The sequence below is a fragment of the Rhea americana genome, unplaced genomic scaffold, assembly GCF_003343005.1.
Source record: "Rhea americana isolate MKP2758 unplaced genomic scaffold, rheAme1 scaffold_149, whole genome shotgun sequence".
In the NCBI taxonomy this organism is placed as follows: domain Eukaryota; kingdom Metazoa; phylum Chordata; class Aves; order Rheiformes; family Rheidae; genus Rhea; species Rhea americana.
Genome location: NW_028185583.1, coordinates 87,442 through 103,905, shown reverse-complemented (window position 1 = coordinate 103,905; position 16,464 = coordinate 87,442). Strand labels below are relative to the sequence as shown.

At 36.7% G+C, this 16,464-nt stretch overlaps 1 protein-coding gene across 3 annotated transcripts in view; it reads left to right on the top strand.

Moving 5' to 3' along the window:
- The window catches only part of PHACTR2 (phosphatase and actin regulator 2), a 92,408-nt gene extending 76,504 nt beyond the window's left edge, over positions 1-15,904 (top strand). For 2 of the 3 annotated variants that reach the window (XM_085299262.1, XM_085299261.1), the window contains 4 exons: positions 3,551-3,612; positions 4,700-4,837; positions 7,146-7,222; positions 10,821-15,904. In XM_085299262.1, coding sequence (XP_085155388.1) covers positions 3,551-3,612; positions 4,700-4,837; positions 7,146-7,222; positions 10,821-10,836 — 293 coding nt within the window. In that variant the 3' untranslated portion in view covers positions 10,837-15,904. Of the gene's footprint in view, positions 1-3,550; positions 3,613-4,699; positions 4,838-7,145; positions 7,223-10,820 lie in introns of those variants that run through there. The other variant, XM_085299263.1, reaches the window with a different exon arrangement.
- The last annotated feature ends 560 nt before the right edge of the window (positions 15,905-16,464 follow it).

Sequence of the window (16,464 nt, the reverse complement as noted above, 5' to 3'; positions counted from 1 at the left end):
GAGGCAAGTACTTTGTTTGTCTTTTCTTTTTCTTTCCCTAGCAAGCCTAGAGAGAAGTCTAAACATAGTTAATCCCATAGGGATGCAATGGAAAGTTCAATTTTACGCTCCTGGAGTACTTTCTGGTAAAAAACAGAATATTCCTAAGGCAGAGCAATTTGCTTTACTCTTTCTCCCCTTCTGCTATGAAACAAATGTCCACCAGAAGTAGAAGAGGAGCATATTTGATACAGCAAAATTTGCAGCAGCAGTAAAGGTATAGGTGGCAGAGAAGCTATCTGTTCTGTTTTGGTTGTTGGATTTTTTTTAACTCCAAGGATATGATAAGTGATACTAACTAAAACTCTTATAGTTAGGAGCCGAATCCTGGTTTGACCTATATGCTCATGCAGCCCCTAGGACTCTTGTAAGCAAAGGGAGATCACTCAGCTGGTCCTTTGCCAGTACAGCAGCAGCAGGACATCTGAGGAGGGACATGCAGCTGAGAGTACTGTGTTTTTATTTTCTTTCTCCACATCATACAGATTAGGTCTGCTATTAAGGTGGAAGACATTCAGAAATGTGTTCCTGTGCATTAATGTTTCCTTGTTTTGGCAAGTCAGTTGATACCTGCAGCTAAAATTTGGCATTCCRGGTGGAATTTTCCACAATACCCAGAGGAACAAGGAGCACCAGTCCCATTATTTCTAGCAGAACACATATTCTTAAATCACTGCAGCAGCTTTCAAAACTCGTACCTTAAAGACCAAGAATACCTTATAGGTATTATTTGGGGGGAAGAATTTGTATCAGAGCAATGTTTCTGTAGCACTCAGCTTAAAACAGCACTCTACTCAGCACTTTGGAGATTTGAGATAGGTATGAGGGAGGGTGGTCAGTGCCATAAGCCAGGGCCAGTCTGCCATATTCAGATTGAGAATATTAGCAGTTAGAATATTGCCAAATATCAGCCATTAGAATATTGCCAAAATCAGACTCACAATATTAGCAGCAGCCACCATTTCTCAGTCCCTTTTCTTTAGCTCTTGAGTTTTATTTCTCAAAATAAAATTAAAAAAACTTCAATATATAAACCTTCTCCTTTGCCCTGACCTCGCATGCAGAGGACTGTCTATTCCGCATGAGTTTAATCCCCACCTGGGAKTGAGGGATGTTCCTGCTACCATCAATGGGAGCTTTCCTCTGCAGGACTGGCTTCTAGCCTTCTTCACTAGCTTCCTTCAGGCTGTGCCTGTACAGACCCCCTGCCCAGCTGCTAAGATGACTTTCTTGCTCGTCTCTTATTTCTAGCTCTTCTCCTGAATCYAGCCTTCCCATAGTACAATAATGGTAGCGCAGGGTTTGCAACCTGCAGTGGTGTAACTTAACAACTTGGGACACAGGGCTAATCTTCAGCCTTCCTAAATGACCAGATCAACTTTTTTGAGTTATTTTATCCTGACAAAATACTAGAGAAATAGTATTTCAGGTGGGCCAAGCTGTTAACAGATATTTCTTAAGACACAAATTAAGCAGTGTGGGCCACTATTTCTTCCATCAAGCTTCTTACTGCTGCTTCTTGGGGGACACAATGATCTAAAGACTGCAAAGAAATGTCAAGAGACTAGTCAAGAGTGTATTTTATAAGCAAAATTAAAATTCATTGTAGGGATGTATGTATTCAGTTACATTTTTTCTGTAATGTCTGCTACCGGAGAGTTTCTAAGAGGTGGGACTTAAGAGATCCTATTCATGAAGGGACAGATTTTTTTATATCAACTCCAATGTGAGTGGAACTCCGAATGAGTAGATTTTATTAATTACCTCAGATATTATGTTTATTGATTGCAAAGACAGTATATTTAAAGAAAAGCCAATCTGCTAGAGATTATTATAACTCTCCTAAAACAGCCAGAGAGCTTATGATTTTGTTAGGTAAAAATGTTATGTAAAAAGTTCTCACTTAAAGCTGTAAATACTTAAGTATGGCCAACTTGTTTATTGTTAGAAGTATTAGCAAAAAAAAATTTTTTTAAGTAGATTAATCTTTAATTCTCCATTCTTTTTGTTTTATTCAGTTTATGGTTCCTCTGGTAGAAACAGACCATCTGTTTCTTCAGGTTTTAAGAGAAAAGCTATTCATAGACAATAAATCGCATCCGCATTTCAATATCTCAGTAAAATCAGCATCGGCAGTAGATCCAACCTGACAGCAAGTCTGCAAGCCTGGATCTTGCCAATGGAAATTTGAAGTTGATGTTAAAATCTTTTAGAGCAGTGCTTGCACTGGCATAGCCTTTTTCCTACTGTGACTTTCTACTGTTTGATATTGTGTTATCAATTGTTCCTCTTCTCTTTTCCTTCATATTCCTCTTACACGAATGTCTGTGGGTCACTAAAGGAAATTTGCAAGTACTGTGAGGTGATCTGTCTTCAGTATTACTCCTGCAAATAYGGAGGAGACAGAAATAAACTCTAACAGTCATGAGTTCAAGGTTCAAGCTAACTTCATATTCCTTTTGGCCGAGCTGTATGTGCAAATCATATTAGACCAGGATTAAAACTGTCTTTTCATCTATACAATTTTGCCATGCCCACAAGGGAAAAATGAACTCCGTTAAATTTACGGTTGGCCTTGAACCACAGCTTGGAATCCAAACCCCTCAACAAAMAGTTTACATACAGTTCTAGGTGGTGTATTTCAGCCACTACAAAGTTAAACTTACATGTGAACATCAGAGGTGGACTGATAAGGCAAATAATATTCTTCAAAGTGTACATCAGTTTGAAAAAATACTGAGCATTTGTAAGTTTACTTTTCACTGGCATTCAAGAAGTCAAGTTTGGTTAACACAGAAAGTCATAAAAGTTGCAGTTACACGCCCAAATACTTGCAGAAAATGCACATGTGATTATTTACCTTATCTTTTTAGGGCACAGAAGTTGTATATTGCATTTGGTCTAGTTAGTAGCCTTAACTAAGAGGACCTGAGTACTGAATACTTAAAATCATACAATTGCATTAAAAAATCAGAAATAAAGTAAAAGAATCCGAAGTAACAGAAACATTTTGCACTAAATGCTGACTGAAAAAAAATGTCATTGATTCACTGTATTTTGTAGCAGAGGACACGAGGCTGATTCACATACTCAGAGCAACATTTTTTCTCAGCCTTTACAAGTGCAGTTAGACTTCTGGTCTAAAGTGAATAAATGGCTTGCTGGAAGTGACTGTAATGTCAGGGCAAGTAATTAAAATGTTAGGCAGCTTTTTTAGGCTACCTCTCAATTGTTTTTAAACAGGAAGGAAGGGAGAGAAGCTTTCTTTTTGCTGTGTTCCTAGACCCATGAGGGTGACTCTAGCTGTCTACAGAATTGGGGGAGATGAGGACAGGGAAGAGAAATAAGAGCACACAAAATCCAAAAAGCAGAGATTACAGGCAGCATAGCCCAGAAATGTGAGCAAACATAAGCCATGACTTTAAGTCCTGAAGCTTTCAGCCAAGAGAAATACAGTGTGTGCTGTTTTAATACTTAAACATTCATTCCTTTTTATCTCTTCTAAAAACAGAGAAGAATGAAGAAGAGGAACAGGAAGCCAAAAGAGAAATAAAACGTAAACTCAGTAGAAAGGTGATAATGTGTTTTTTTGTATTGTATATTTGTGTACATAGTAAAACATCAGGATTATTTATGTAAGATTCTAAAATTCAGTGTATATATATTACAGCAAATCCCCACCAGTCATGTTTCAAAGGCAGTACAGGCCAGATCCTTCTTGGAGGAAACTCCATTCTGTKGAGTTTCCCATACTTTGAAAAAACAAAAACATAGGGGAGTCTAGCCTGCTTACTATTTGTCTATGTGAGTAGGAGAAAGAAATGTCAGCCAGTGTCCTCTGTGAGCATGACCACTGCTCTCATATATGTTCAGAGGCAGCCACACGTGTAGATTCAGTCTTCCCTAGAACACTAGATTTCTTGTCAATGAAGAGGACAGAAAAGCAGCGTGGACCTAAGAAATCCCTTCACCATTCTCCTACCCACAAGTCAGTGGATTTGGCTACTCCCAGTGGGCTTACATGACTCATTCTCCTTACAAATAAAGCAGTAGAAATGCTGTTCTGACTTTTGGGGGCAGTTCTGGGAGAGGATGGATGAAGATTTCCTAGGTCTTCTTAGACTTTCTCTGCAAAAATACACTGGCAGTATTTTGTTTGCTTAATATGATCATCCTTAGGTAATTAAAGTGAATGTTGTTTGAAGTGACCGAAACTATGTTGTTGGGCATCGTAATGATTAAGATAGACTCCCAGTTATTTGCCCCCAAAGACTGTTTTTCAGTTAGACATACCCCTCCAAATCCTGATTATTTTCTGTATTATAGTTGAAAACAGCAGACTGTGATTGTTAATAAAAATTATCCTATTATCTACTGGGTAAATAGTGTGACAGTTGCAAAGTCACAATTAATATTCGGGAGATAACTCTCAAGTTTCTTTGTGACCTGCCTGACAAAGACTATTTTTATAATTGAAGAAATTAGGTTGTGCTGCTTCCCTATTCTTGTGCTGCACTCCCAGGTTGGTGCCTTTTTTTAGACACCTGAAAGTGACCTTATTTAGAAATACCATTAAAGTTCCCTTGAGACTGTATCATTTCCTCAGCTTTTATTTTATTTTGTCTTATTAAACTTACTATTTTCTGCCTCCCACTAACAGCTCAGCCTGAGGCCTACAGTGGCTGAACTTCAAGCAAGAAGAATCCTACGATTTAATGAATACGTGGAGGTAACGGATTCTCCGGATTATGACCGCCGTGCAGACAAGCCTTGGGCCAGGTTAACTCCCGCAGACAAGGCAAGAGACAGATATAGATTATAAAAAAATTCTTACATCTTTCATTTTCAAGGGAGTTCTCTCTGATTTGCATTCTCTTGATGTTGGCATCATGAATGACATTTGTTGAGGGCAATGAGATTGTCATGGTATGGTGCATTTATTGCCCCCAGCTAAGAGAAGCCACTCATGTCTATTAAGAGTGTATTTGCCAGCACTGTTACGGCTTTTCAGGCCAGAATTTCTTGCATTTTCAAAGCCTTCTGAAGCCAGCTGCACACTGTTAGGAAAGATAGCTGCAATCCTTGAAATTCGGGCAATTTGCAGACAGAAGCCTACATTGGTATTACTTCATTACTTTTACGACTCATTCAAGTGAAAAAGGTAGGAGCTGTTCCTTCCTTCTAAGGATTCTTGTCCAMAACCATTAGTCTTGGAGTTAACTGTATACATGTAGCAGTCCTTCTTGGGAAGTTTGCCCCAAACTTACTGCAGTTATTAGTAGTTCTTCTCCCTACCTACAGAGAATGAAACAAATTATTTTGTAGTTTTCTTTTTAAAGACAATAAAATATTCTTCCATTTTGCTCATATACACTTCTGAAAAAGAAAGCTGTTGGATTTCTATATCAGAAAGTGCTGGCTTTTTAATTGCTGGTTTGKAGCCAAATGTTATGGAAATCCTGTGATATGTTGTTGGCATGAAAAGTGATATGTACAAGAACCCATYGGTTTTTGGCTGAGGACTATAAAGCCCACTGATTTTATTTCAACTTATATTTTAGTATTAATGTTCATTTGACAACCAAAGAACAATGCCACATCAAGTAAAGATGGAGACGTTAAAAATGTTCCCACCATTATTGSTGGGTTTTAGTTCTGGGAGGTGCTGAGTACTCTCTAGTCTTCACGTAGTCAGTGGGAAGTCAGGACACCCAGCACCTCACCCTTTAACCTAAGTTGATCATTTTAGACCTAAGCTGATCTTTCCAGAAACCAGTGCCAGTTGCACTAGAACAAGAAGAGAGGTTGCCTATGTAGTTTAAGGATAGCAATTAATAATCTCAAATTGTTTTGTAATAATCACATGTCCTGGGTTGGTTCTGATCTCCATGCTTATTAGTCTCAGAAGAAAGATAAAGGACCTAGGTTGCCTGGAAATTCCATTGTCCTTCTTTTCCCCAAGGAAGTATTTCTTTTTTTAGCTCTCATGGGAGCAGATGGCTGTAATGTAACAATATTATGGAGTTGGAGCTCTGATGTCTTTGCTGMTGGTGTCTTTGCTGAGTTCAAAAACAACTCTCTCCTACCTAGTTACTACAGCAGCCTTGTGCAAACATGCTGTTGGGACTAAACAGAACCATACTCTGCTTAAAATGAAGTTACTGATTTATGAGACCTCAGTCTGGTGATGCTGTAATTTTAACATGCTGCATATCTATTGTGCATTGAAAGGAATGCGCAACAGATGAAATTTCTTTAAGGATTAATGAAATGATACTACTTTTATTTAAAATGATGAAAGAAAATAGGGAGTGAGAAAGAATAAACTGATATTTCATTTAACAGTGAAGATAGCAAGGCATATGTCATAGATAGAACGCAGAAGCACTTCTACTGTATTACAGTTTTTCAGAAATTACATGTATTATCTGACAAAGTGAATTAATCATGTGCTTTTAACATGAGCAACAAGGACTGACATTTACAAAATGCACTGAATTTCTGCTATTCTTTAGTATCTGCCAGCTGAAAACACAAGCTTGAAATGTCCAAATATTTCATGTCATTTTACATAAAACTGATCAAACGAAGTACTAATTCCCACTTGATAAGTGGTATTCATCTTGCATTCCTGAAGTCCTTTCTCCAATTGGGAGATGCAAGGATCCTGCTGTTTGTACAATCTCTATGCAAGAAGTGTGACTCTCTGGCCCCTCTGGGGCTGCAGATGGAGATAATCCCCTTGCAGATGCATCCTGAACAGGTGACTGTCGAGGTAACAGAATTCCTTTCCCTATTTTTTCTGTAGCAAGTGCCATATTTCAGTGTGTGTGTATGTGGGGGGGGGACTTCACTCAGCCCAGTAAGTTTTGTATTTCTTTGCTTATTGTTGTTTGAAGCTGTGGGTTTCTTTCTAATGTATTACTGCTTCAAATAACTGCAATTTAAAAAGCCATTCAGTGTATATCATCAGAAGCATGTGAGAACTGTGGACTACACTAAGAGTGACTGCAGGGAGATCTGCAAGAGTAGGCTCAGGCTCCTCTCAAACTCTGTACTTTTCTAATGATTTATATTCCTTACAGTTGTGTATTGTTGTTTATTAGGCAGCAATACGGAAAGAACTGAATGAATTTAAAAGCACGGAAATGGAAGTACATGAGGAAAGTCGGCAATTTACCAGGTAGGTGAATCTGTTTTCCTTTTGCATAAGTCAGAGTGCGACAGCTGCAGTTCGCTTTTCTGCACATCCTCTGCAGTTGTGTTTTATGTGATTCCTTGAATTGATTCCCACCTCAAATTCCTGAATCCTTGAATCCCACCAGACTCAGTGGTGGGATCCCTGAAACTGGCTAGTTGATATGGCAGTGAAAGTGACTTCAGTGGATTGCTTGCTAAATGGAAGAAGATTGTTCATAAAATCTAAAAAATAATTCTTTCAAAGAACGTGGCATTTCTCCCAGATTAACAGTCCTCAAACACAGAATGGGATGTCTTGCTCCTGCAGTACTCTCTTCCTTGTGAAGGTATACATTTTTATCATTGCATTTGGAAAGAGAAATCTAGATGATACGCTGAACTTCAGAAAAGCTCATCACTATTCTGGGAGCTTCCTAACAGTCACTTAGACTCCTGGCAGCAGTTTCTGGGGAGCTTGACAAATTCCAATATTCTTTGTTTGACGCTTGTATTGTTCTAGTCTGGATTTGTTTTGCTGTCTGTCTTGGATAACACCAAGATGTTGTTTGAAGCATTATTATTTAAAGAGATTTAAAGTCTCCACAGTTTGTAGCATGACTTCAGAATTCTGAAGAATTATTCCCAGAAGTTGCTTTCTGCCATCCCTGTGAAAATTTTCCATATACAAAGGCTAAAAATTGCCACTAGCAAACAGAACTTGCTGTTAGAATCAGCCAGCATTATATACATAATATARATATGTCTTCATATCCTCACAGAATTAAATCATCAGATAAGCCAGATACCAAAAATTGCCCTAGACTACTTCCCTTTGTGTTCCCGCTACTTTTCAGGTAAATTATGGTCCCAGTCGGTGAGTAATTGTAATTAAGCACAGTGTTCACAATGCAAATTCACAGTGGGACACATGGGTTTGGTGATGTCTGGCTTTTCCTAATTCAGTGCATTGATTTCATAACTTTTCTAAGGTTTTTCTCCAAAACATAGATTTTTGATAGTAACATATACTCACTTCAGGGAAGTTACAACATGGATAAATTAATTCTCAAAAATCAAACCAGTTTCACAGATGGAAAAATTAAGCTCGGGAATGAAACAGGAGGCAGGATTTTAATCTGGTGTTGCATTTTATTAGAAAATGCCTATTTCAAACATGCATTTGCATGTTTTCATTTGGCTTCCATCATCATTTTTTCTTCAGGGTAGGTAGTATATCTTCTTCAGGACGTATAAAAATACAACTTCTTTAAAAAATGGACTACACGAGAGAGGGAAAATTAGCAGGGAGAGAATTCTGTCTGAGAGAGAATGCATCCCCTTGTCTAAGTTAAATGTCTTTGAGATGCATTGCAATATAGGAGCATAAATACACGTAGATATGAGTTGTTCAGGAAGAACCAGTTATTTTTTAACTGGAGCTGAAGAAAGTTGAAAGTGACTGCAGTTGGATTCTTGAAAGATAAACCAAAGATCTCAGGTATCCAGTTGAATGACAAACCAGTTAAAAAGTGAAAACTTCTTTTGAGGAAGGGCTTGGAAAATAGGCTGAAAAATAGGCACAGCCAAATTGCAGTAAACACAAGAAATTATATTGAAGGGTCCTAGAGGAATTTCAGCCTGAGAAAAATTGGACTCCCTCTGTTCCCTTCCCACTCCTTTTTTCATTGGCTGTGTTGTGGAACCACTGCACAGAGGGCAGTGGAGTAATACTAGAAAAAAAAAAACATTAAGTGTATAATTAGATAAGTGTATAATTAGTTGCAGATGTTTAAAGTAAATTACAATTTTGAAAATGAAAGATTCTGTTTTCTCATGCTCCTCTCATTAGAAGTTATGTAGTTTACCACTACATTCAGATTGATACAACAAAAGTATGATTTGTTTTAAGGGAATAATAGAGAAAGTCTGTGGCCAGAGGATGAATTTCTCATTTTAAATTTTTTTAAGAGTCATCACTGAGGTAATACAAAGTGAAAGGCACTTGCATTGACAGTTAGTTAAGAAAGGTTTATTCATGAAATTCTGTGATAGAATGAGACAATAAGGAACCTGTTTCTTAAACAAAAATAGCTTATAACATAGTTTATTAGATTAGATTATTACATATAACCAATATAAGAAGCTGTATTATTATAATCAGTTTTACAGTACCTTTGAATTGTTCAAATTTGATATTAAACTTTGGAAGGAAAAACCACTGGTTTTCATTGTTCATAATTTACTGTAATGACTATCCGTTGAACTATTCTTCCGCTCCTCTTAATTTAGATTTGTTCTGTTATTTCATAACAGAATCCAAGAAAATAAGTTTCTAAAAATAAAAAAATAAAAGTTTGGGAAAAGGATATTAGTAGATGTTAGTGAAGTTCCTCTAATAGAAATGCTATGTATAGTCAAATACATTGTTTTTCTCCACAAATAAAGTCTTTTTTGCAATTTACTGTACCCCCACTCAGTAGACCAGCTGCCTGCTTGTAAACATCAGCTTTTGCATTCACCTCCTTTTTTTACCTACTTGAAAAATATACTTTTGTATCATACTGTACCACAGTAGAGTGATAATGTGTAGCTCATTTTATTTCCTCTCCTCTGGAACTATTAAGGTGTCAAACAAAAACTTAGAGTCCTACTGAGACAGGTCCGTCATTACCTATGCTATTTTGAARTTGCTGCATTTTTCACTCCTTCGTGGATACATGTACTTTAAAATCATATAAGCAGATTTAGAAAGCAGGTGATAGATGATCACCTGATACTGGTTATCTTTCACTTGGATTCACTATTTAAGCTGAGTTAGGGTTTCAGTTGATCTAGGCTTCTGCCTTACCCTAGAAGGTGAYACCCTTTAGAGCAGTCTTCCTCTTGCTGTGATCCATTAGGGAGTCTGGAGTGATGTATATGCCTTACCTAACAAATGGCAAAGTGTACTTGGGTCTTCATTGGTCACAGTTAGCTGCTGCTAATAAAAAGAAAGCATCTGCAGTTTTTAAAAACTTTTCACTTAAAGACCTAAAAAATTTTGTCAGCCTCATTTTGCAGAAAGATTGAAAAATGGAAAGTTAAGTTTCGTGGCTTAGCAAAGCTTTCCTGATTCCTAGACAGTGGTTCCAAAGAGCAGACACAATGTAGCTAAAATCTGTAAATACAAAACAAACCATACAGTCTCCTCCAGTCCAACAGGCCTGGCACAGCTTGACAGTTAACCTCTTTCCCCCTGCCAAAACAGGGTGACCACCACCATGAGCACCACCACCCCATATCCAGTCTGCCTATTGGCTTGTGCTAATTCCAGWGATGCCCAGTCTGGAAGATTGCTGGTTGACCCACGCGAACTATGCCAGGGACCATGCTACAGTATAATGGGATGGACAGTCACATACCAGCACCTGAGCCATACCGTAGCCCTGTTTAGTTTACCTGTAGAGAGAGAAAAGCAGAGAGTACTAGGGCTGACTCTGATCCCATTTACACCAAGAAAATGAGACCACAGAAGCAAACAGCTATGAAAGCAGAATCAGGATCAGTTTCATTATCAGTTGAAATAACATAATTTTACATTTTTAAATGATTTATCATTTCAGGTTTCATCGTCCATGATTTTTGACTACATCCCATATTTCATGTAACTGTTTTCTTTGGGGAAATCATTGCGTCCTGAAGACCGGAGATTGCACTGGAACTTGACTGAATGTGAGTGTGTGTTGGAGCTTACCCTGAGGTTAATGAAGGATGTGGCCCTCATCTTTATCAGTGAACAAAAGATTTGACCCGGAGGTGAAACCATATGAAGTGTTCATTTTAACTAAGAAATATCCCAGTGTTAAAAAAGACCATGCTTCTGTGACTAGCCCACAGAGACAAGTTGATGGTCTTTTTCATTGGAGCTGGACAAGTCAGGAAGAGCTGAAGACAATCGTTTGAGAGCCTGTTGCCAGGAACTCATCAGACTTTACAGCATTGTGATTGAGGGTAACTGAGCAGAGGGAGAGTAAAAAAGACTGAGAGAGTGCAAGATGAGAGACTTCACTTGTCAGTCAACAGAGAAAAGTGGAATGATGGAACTGTTACTGATATACTTGGCCAGTGGAAGGAAATATATTTTTTAAAAAAATCTGAAAGTGTGAGCAGCTGTGCATGTATGTTTTCAGTGGCTGCAGCCTGTCTTAGCAAGATAGGAAGCCACAAGTCCTCATATCATCAGTACTTTAGTGAAGAACTGTAATTTCTCTGGTGCCAGTAAATCCATTTGCCAGAAATTAGTCCTAGTATAACTCAGATGTCTTTTTTTTTTAATTCTGATGAGCATGCTTCAAGAAAATACATGAACATTCATACAGAAAAAGCAGGTTTTTTTTAATGTTGGCATACTTTGAATTCTCAGAAATACCTAAGTAGTATTTGAAGAATAAACAGCGTGACACTATGAATGCCATGGAAGGATTTATGATTAGGAACTCTCCTTTCTGTCACTTGCCATCAAACCATAGGGATCATTATCCTTCTGACCTATGGCAGGCTGTAGTGACAACTTTGACACCATTCTAGTTTTAATCCAAAATCAGAATTGAAATTGTGCACAAATGTCCTTACTGGTAGGTTTGAGCAGTGATTAATAATGTGACTTTTTAAGTTTAAGAGCTGTATTAGATGAGTCTCTTGGATTACTTTTAGGAAGAACTCAGAGATGAATCAATATGTCTTCACCCAACGGTCTTGTAAAAATTAACAGAAAGTCTTTAGAGTGTCTGCAGCCTGTTTTTGTTGTGTCTGAAGAATGCTTATTAGAATCATAATTTTTTATACTATATTGAAATTGTATATGTGAATACAATACTATTAAAATTAAGTGATACAGAGTGTGAAAGGCAATACATGGTTTTTCTAAGTTGGCCCAAAGGCTTATTAAAAAGCCTGTGGCATTGTTTACACTAAGAAATTCTCTGTCTTGTATTAGCACTTATTTATCCTTTGAATTAATGTACACAACATCTTTGTGGGCCTGGAAATCACATATGCGTACATTTAATGCAGTATTACAATATATATGCTATTTATCCTTTCTAATGTGTGTACATATTACAATTTATTTTTGTCTTTTATGTGCCTTGTTTAGTTTTTAATTATGCAGTGTAAGTATTTCTTTTTCGGGCAATAAAAGTCTACGTAGATGTGATTTTTTACCTCAGAACCTGCAATAGATTCTTGTGGAATGTTTTTTTGGTTTATAAAATTGAAGATTGTTTTTTAGATGTCAGGCTAAAGGCAGGAAAGCAATTTAGTGGCTAAAATCAGATCTCTTTCTTTACTGATATATACAACAACACCAGATTTGCATAAATTTGGTCGATTATTTTTGTAAAGAGCAATTCAAATAACAGGAGAGTGCTTTCCAACAGCTGGCATTCTGTTTATTTTTAAATAAGTTTTTTTAAGAAGATATATTTATATAACTATTAGGATCATTTACATTTTAGTAAAAATTCGATGATGTGAAGACCCAAAAATACCAATAACCAAATCAAATACCATCTACATGCTTGTAGCAAAGAAAAAGAACTAACATCTTCCTCTTAATTGATAAGAGACATTAAAATTGCATTTGCAGAAAACAATTTAGGTTCTATAATGCCATCCTTTTATAAATATAGAAACACCACTTCTACATCAAGGAAACAATGAAAATGTATACTTTGGCACTAAATCATACAGAAGTGATCAGCCCATTAGAGTTGAGATTTGTCAGCAATTCTGGTAGAATGCTAATTTTTATTTTTAGGACTTGAAAAACAAACTTAAAAACTTACACTAGCACTTAAAAATAGTTCTCCTGCTTAGACTTTTACTATTTTTGTTGCCAAATTTTGAAKTGTTTGTTCAAAATCCTACGAAGGTCAACTGTGTGGACTTTAAAGTATAAAGTGCAGTATTTCATTTCAAAGGAAACAAGTGGAACAATTAAATAGACCTTAGCATTGCCTTAATCTCTTTCAAACATTTGAAAGTAGTCAAGGTACTACAGGTGGAAGAGTAGCTATTGCAAAGGCAGAGTAATAGTAATAATAGTATCTTTGACAAAGATAAGATCAGAGTCTATATAACACAGAAGTTCCACTGGCATGGCAGGGTTTGTAAGGATGACACAAGTGAACTAAAACTTGCTAGACTTAGAATTAAGTTATTGAGATAGCTTTGTATGAAGACATTCCTCTGTACTGGGTCTGGAACATGGACAACAGGAAATGTTCCAGCTCCTCATATAGGARTTAAAATGTAATGACGAGACTACAGCTTGGGGCTCTGACTTCCACAGGTTGCACTTTGCCACATAACATGAGGGTACACAGGTGAAGAATCCTGTGAAGAATCTTTTTCCTTTTTTTTTCTTCCTTTTTTTTTTATGTATCCACTACAATCCACTGCTTGAGGCAAAACAACAGCCTGGATAGAGATGCTGAGCTACTATTTTATGTACAAGGGTTTTTCCATGATAAATAATCAAATACATTCTTTGGTCAGCAATTCAGCAAATTACTTAACCAAATCTACATAACTGGACAAAAAGAGTTGCCTTTGTCAGGACTTGTGTAAAAATATAATGTACTTGCAGAATTAGAATTGTAAAGTATCCATTGTATCCATGCATACACCTAGAATTGTATATACTATTTTTATATTGTAAATATCAACTGGCAAGAGAGCAACATCTGTAAAGTGCTATCCATGAGATAAAAATCACTGCGCTCAATGAAGCAAGTTTGCTTTACCCTACTGAGCTGCCTGAAATCAGGTTTCTGTTATATCTCCTGATCCTCTGTATTGACTATTATAAATATCTTTTTCAAGTTGCTACAAGAGTTGGTTGGAAAGAATATGTCATGTACCTAACCCTCCAGGATGCTGCATACCTGTCAGCAGGGAAAAATCAGAAGTGTTGAGAAAGTCCTGACTGAGCAATCCTTGAGGGAAAGTTGGGGGGGGAAGAAGAGGAAGAAGAAGAAGTTGTAAAAGGGGGAAAGAGAAAAATAACACTTTCCATGCAACATTTAATACAGCCTAGCTGGCAAAAAAATGGATCACTGTGCTAATTTTKATCAAGTTGGAAAATTCATTTAAAACTCTAGAACAAGTGGCATAGATACCTTTACACACATACCTAGGTTTCACAAAATTACATGTGACCTCAGATGTCCACACCCAAACAAACAAAATAAGCATTGTCTGAAGTGGTTTCTAATTATCTGGTATATCACATTAATTAGCATACTCATGGCCTGCAGCATGTTGCTGTTTATGCAGAGAAATGGATCCTTAAATACTAATTTCTTCTTTACAAAACAAATTGAAACAGTTTTAGAATATCTCTCTGTCCTTTCAGGTAATACATGTATAAATCCTTACAACCGACATTAAATGTTTCAAAAGAAAAAAAAATTTTGAAATTCCTCAAATTGTGAGGAATTGTATGTGTAAACTCAGAAAGTATAAAAAATATTTATGCTAAATACCAGTGATTCAAAATTATGTAGGACCAAGAACAGCATCTCTTCAAAATCACTAAAAGTATTCACAGCCATTTGTAGATCTACAAGATTGTAAGTACTCCCTGGATTACCATTTACCTAGAGTTCTGTGTGTCCCTTGCTGCGTCTGACTCTGCTGACCTCTGAAGAGGTGCAGGGCTGTACCACTCCACCATCTGCTTTGGTGATCCTTCCATCAGCTCTTAGAGAAGCACTTTAACTTCAGCTTCAGCTGTTGACCTGTGAAAACCATGTCAGATAACCACATTTTTTTTTCTTTTTCTTGAAAACCAGTGAAAACTGTGAAACAGAGTGAGGAGAAAATCCCTAAAATTATAGAAATTAGACCCCCTCCTTCCAGGTGAAATTCTGATTTCTGTTTATTAGTGTTTTGTTTCCCAAGGAGTTGCCCAGATCTTGYGAACAGTAATATTACAGCTGTGCCAGAGAACTTGTTTCTAAACAGTTGTCCCTTAACCTGATTATAGATACGGTCTGGGCCACAGTTTTATATCATCAGAAAACGTAAGTAAGTGGAATACAGCCAACAGAGATTAAAAATATGGTTCTAACCTGGCAGCCTGAGAACTAACAGAAACATGGTCATTAGCTGCAGTCAACACTGAATCAAAGCCCATGTTTGTAACCAGGTTAGGAACAAATGCACTATAACCTGGGCATGAGACAGACTGTACCAGTAGTGCAGATATAGCTGAACAGTGCTGGCATTTTAAGCAGAGATTAGAATATGAGCCCATGTCCTAATGTATGTATTAATGCTTTAATGATAAATTGAGCTAAAAGCCTACATTTGCATTGAATTGTCAGGTACAGCAGAACTGCATACTTTCACGCTTTCAAATAATCTGTTTTTATTCGTATCTCAATGGGTTAAGACTAATGGCGCTGCTGTAAATTGAAATGAAAATATACTCAGGTTGAAGAACAGAATAAACTTGCTTCTTGCCTTTAGGAGCTCCCATATTTGGCTCTGTTACTGTTGTTATCTTCATTTTTATTGTACAATGCTCAGTGCAGTACTCACTGCTGGGCCCTAGCTTCTGATGGACAAAAAAAAAATCAATTCTGAAAGTTGGTATTAGGTTGATATTGAAATATTTTGAGGATCAAATAAATAAAATAAACCCTTGGAATAGCTTAAAGCTTCTATTTAGAAATAAGACATCTGAAAAAATTATGGAAGTGTTATCTATATAGAGAAAAGGAGAGATGAAGTTAAAAATAACATATTTGACTGTAATATTGGGATAAATTTCTATTTGTTAAGTTTAATAAGGTCTTGTTTCATTTTGTCAATGTTCCCACCTTGTTTCAGGATTTTAATGGAAGTAGAGCTCACATGAAATAGATACAGCATTTCACCAGTATTTCATTATTTTCTAGAAGCTAAGTATTGCATTGAGTAGGAACAAAGAAATGGTATTCTCTGTATCTCCTTGTTCAATCATTAATTCTTTATATAAAAAGTCTTACAATACTTTGTCAAATTTAACCATATTTGAACATTGTTATAATATAGTAGAATGTTGCTGAACATAACTTCTCTTCCTTTCACTACTTTGTGTGGTGGTATATTGATTTGTAAACTTGTATAAATTTTGGAATTAAAGAAATAGTGTGGTTTGGACAGTTATTTCAGATAGTATGATTTTAAATGAAACAAAAAGCTCTTGATGGATTGTTT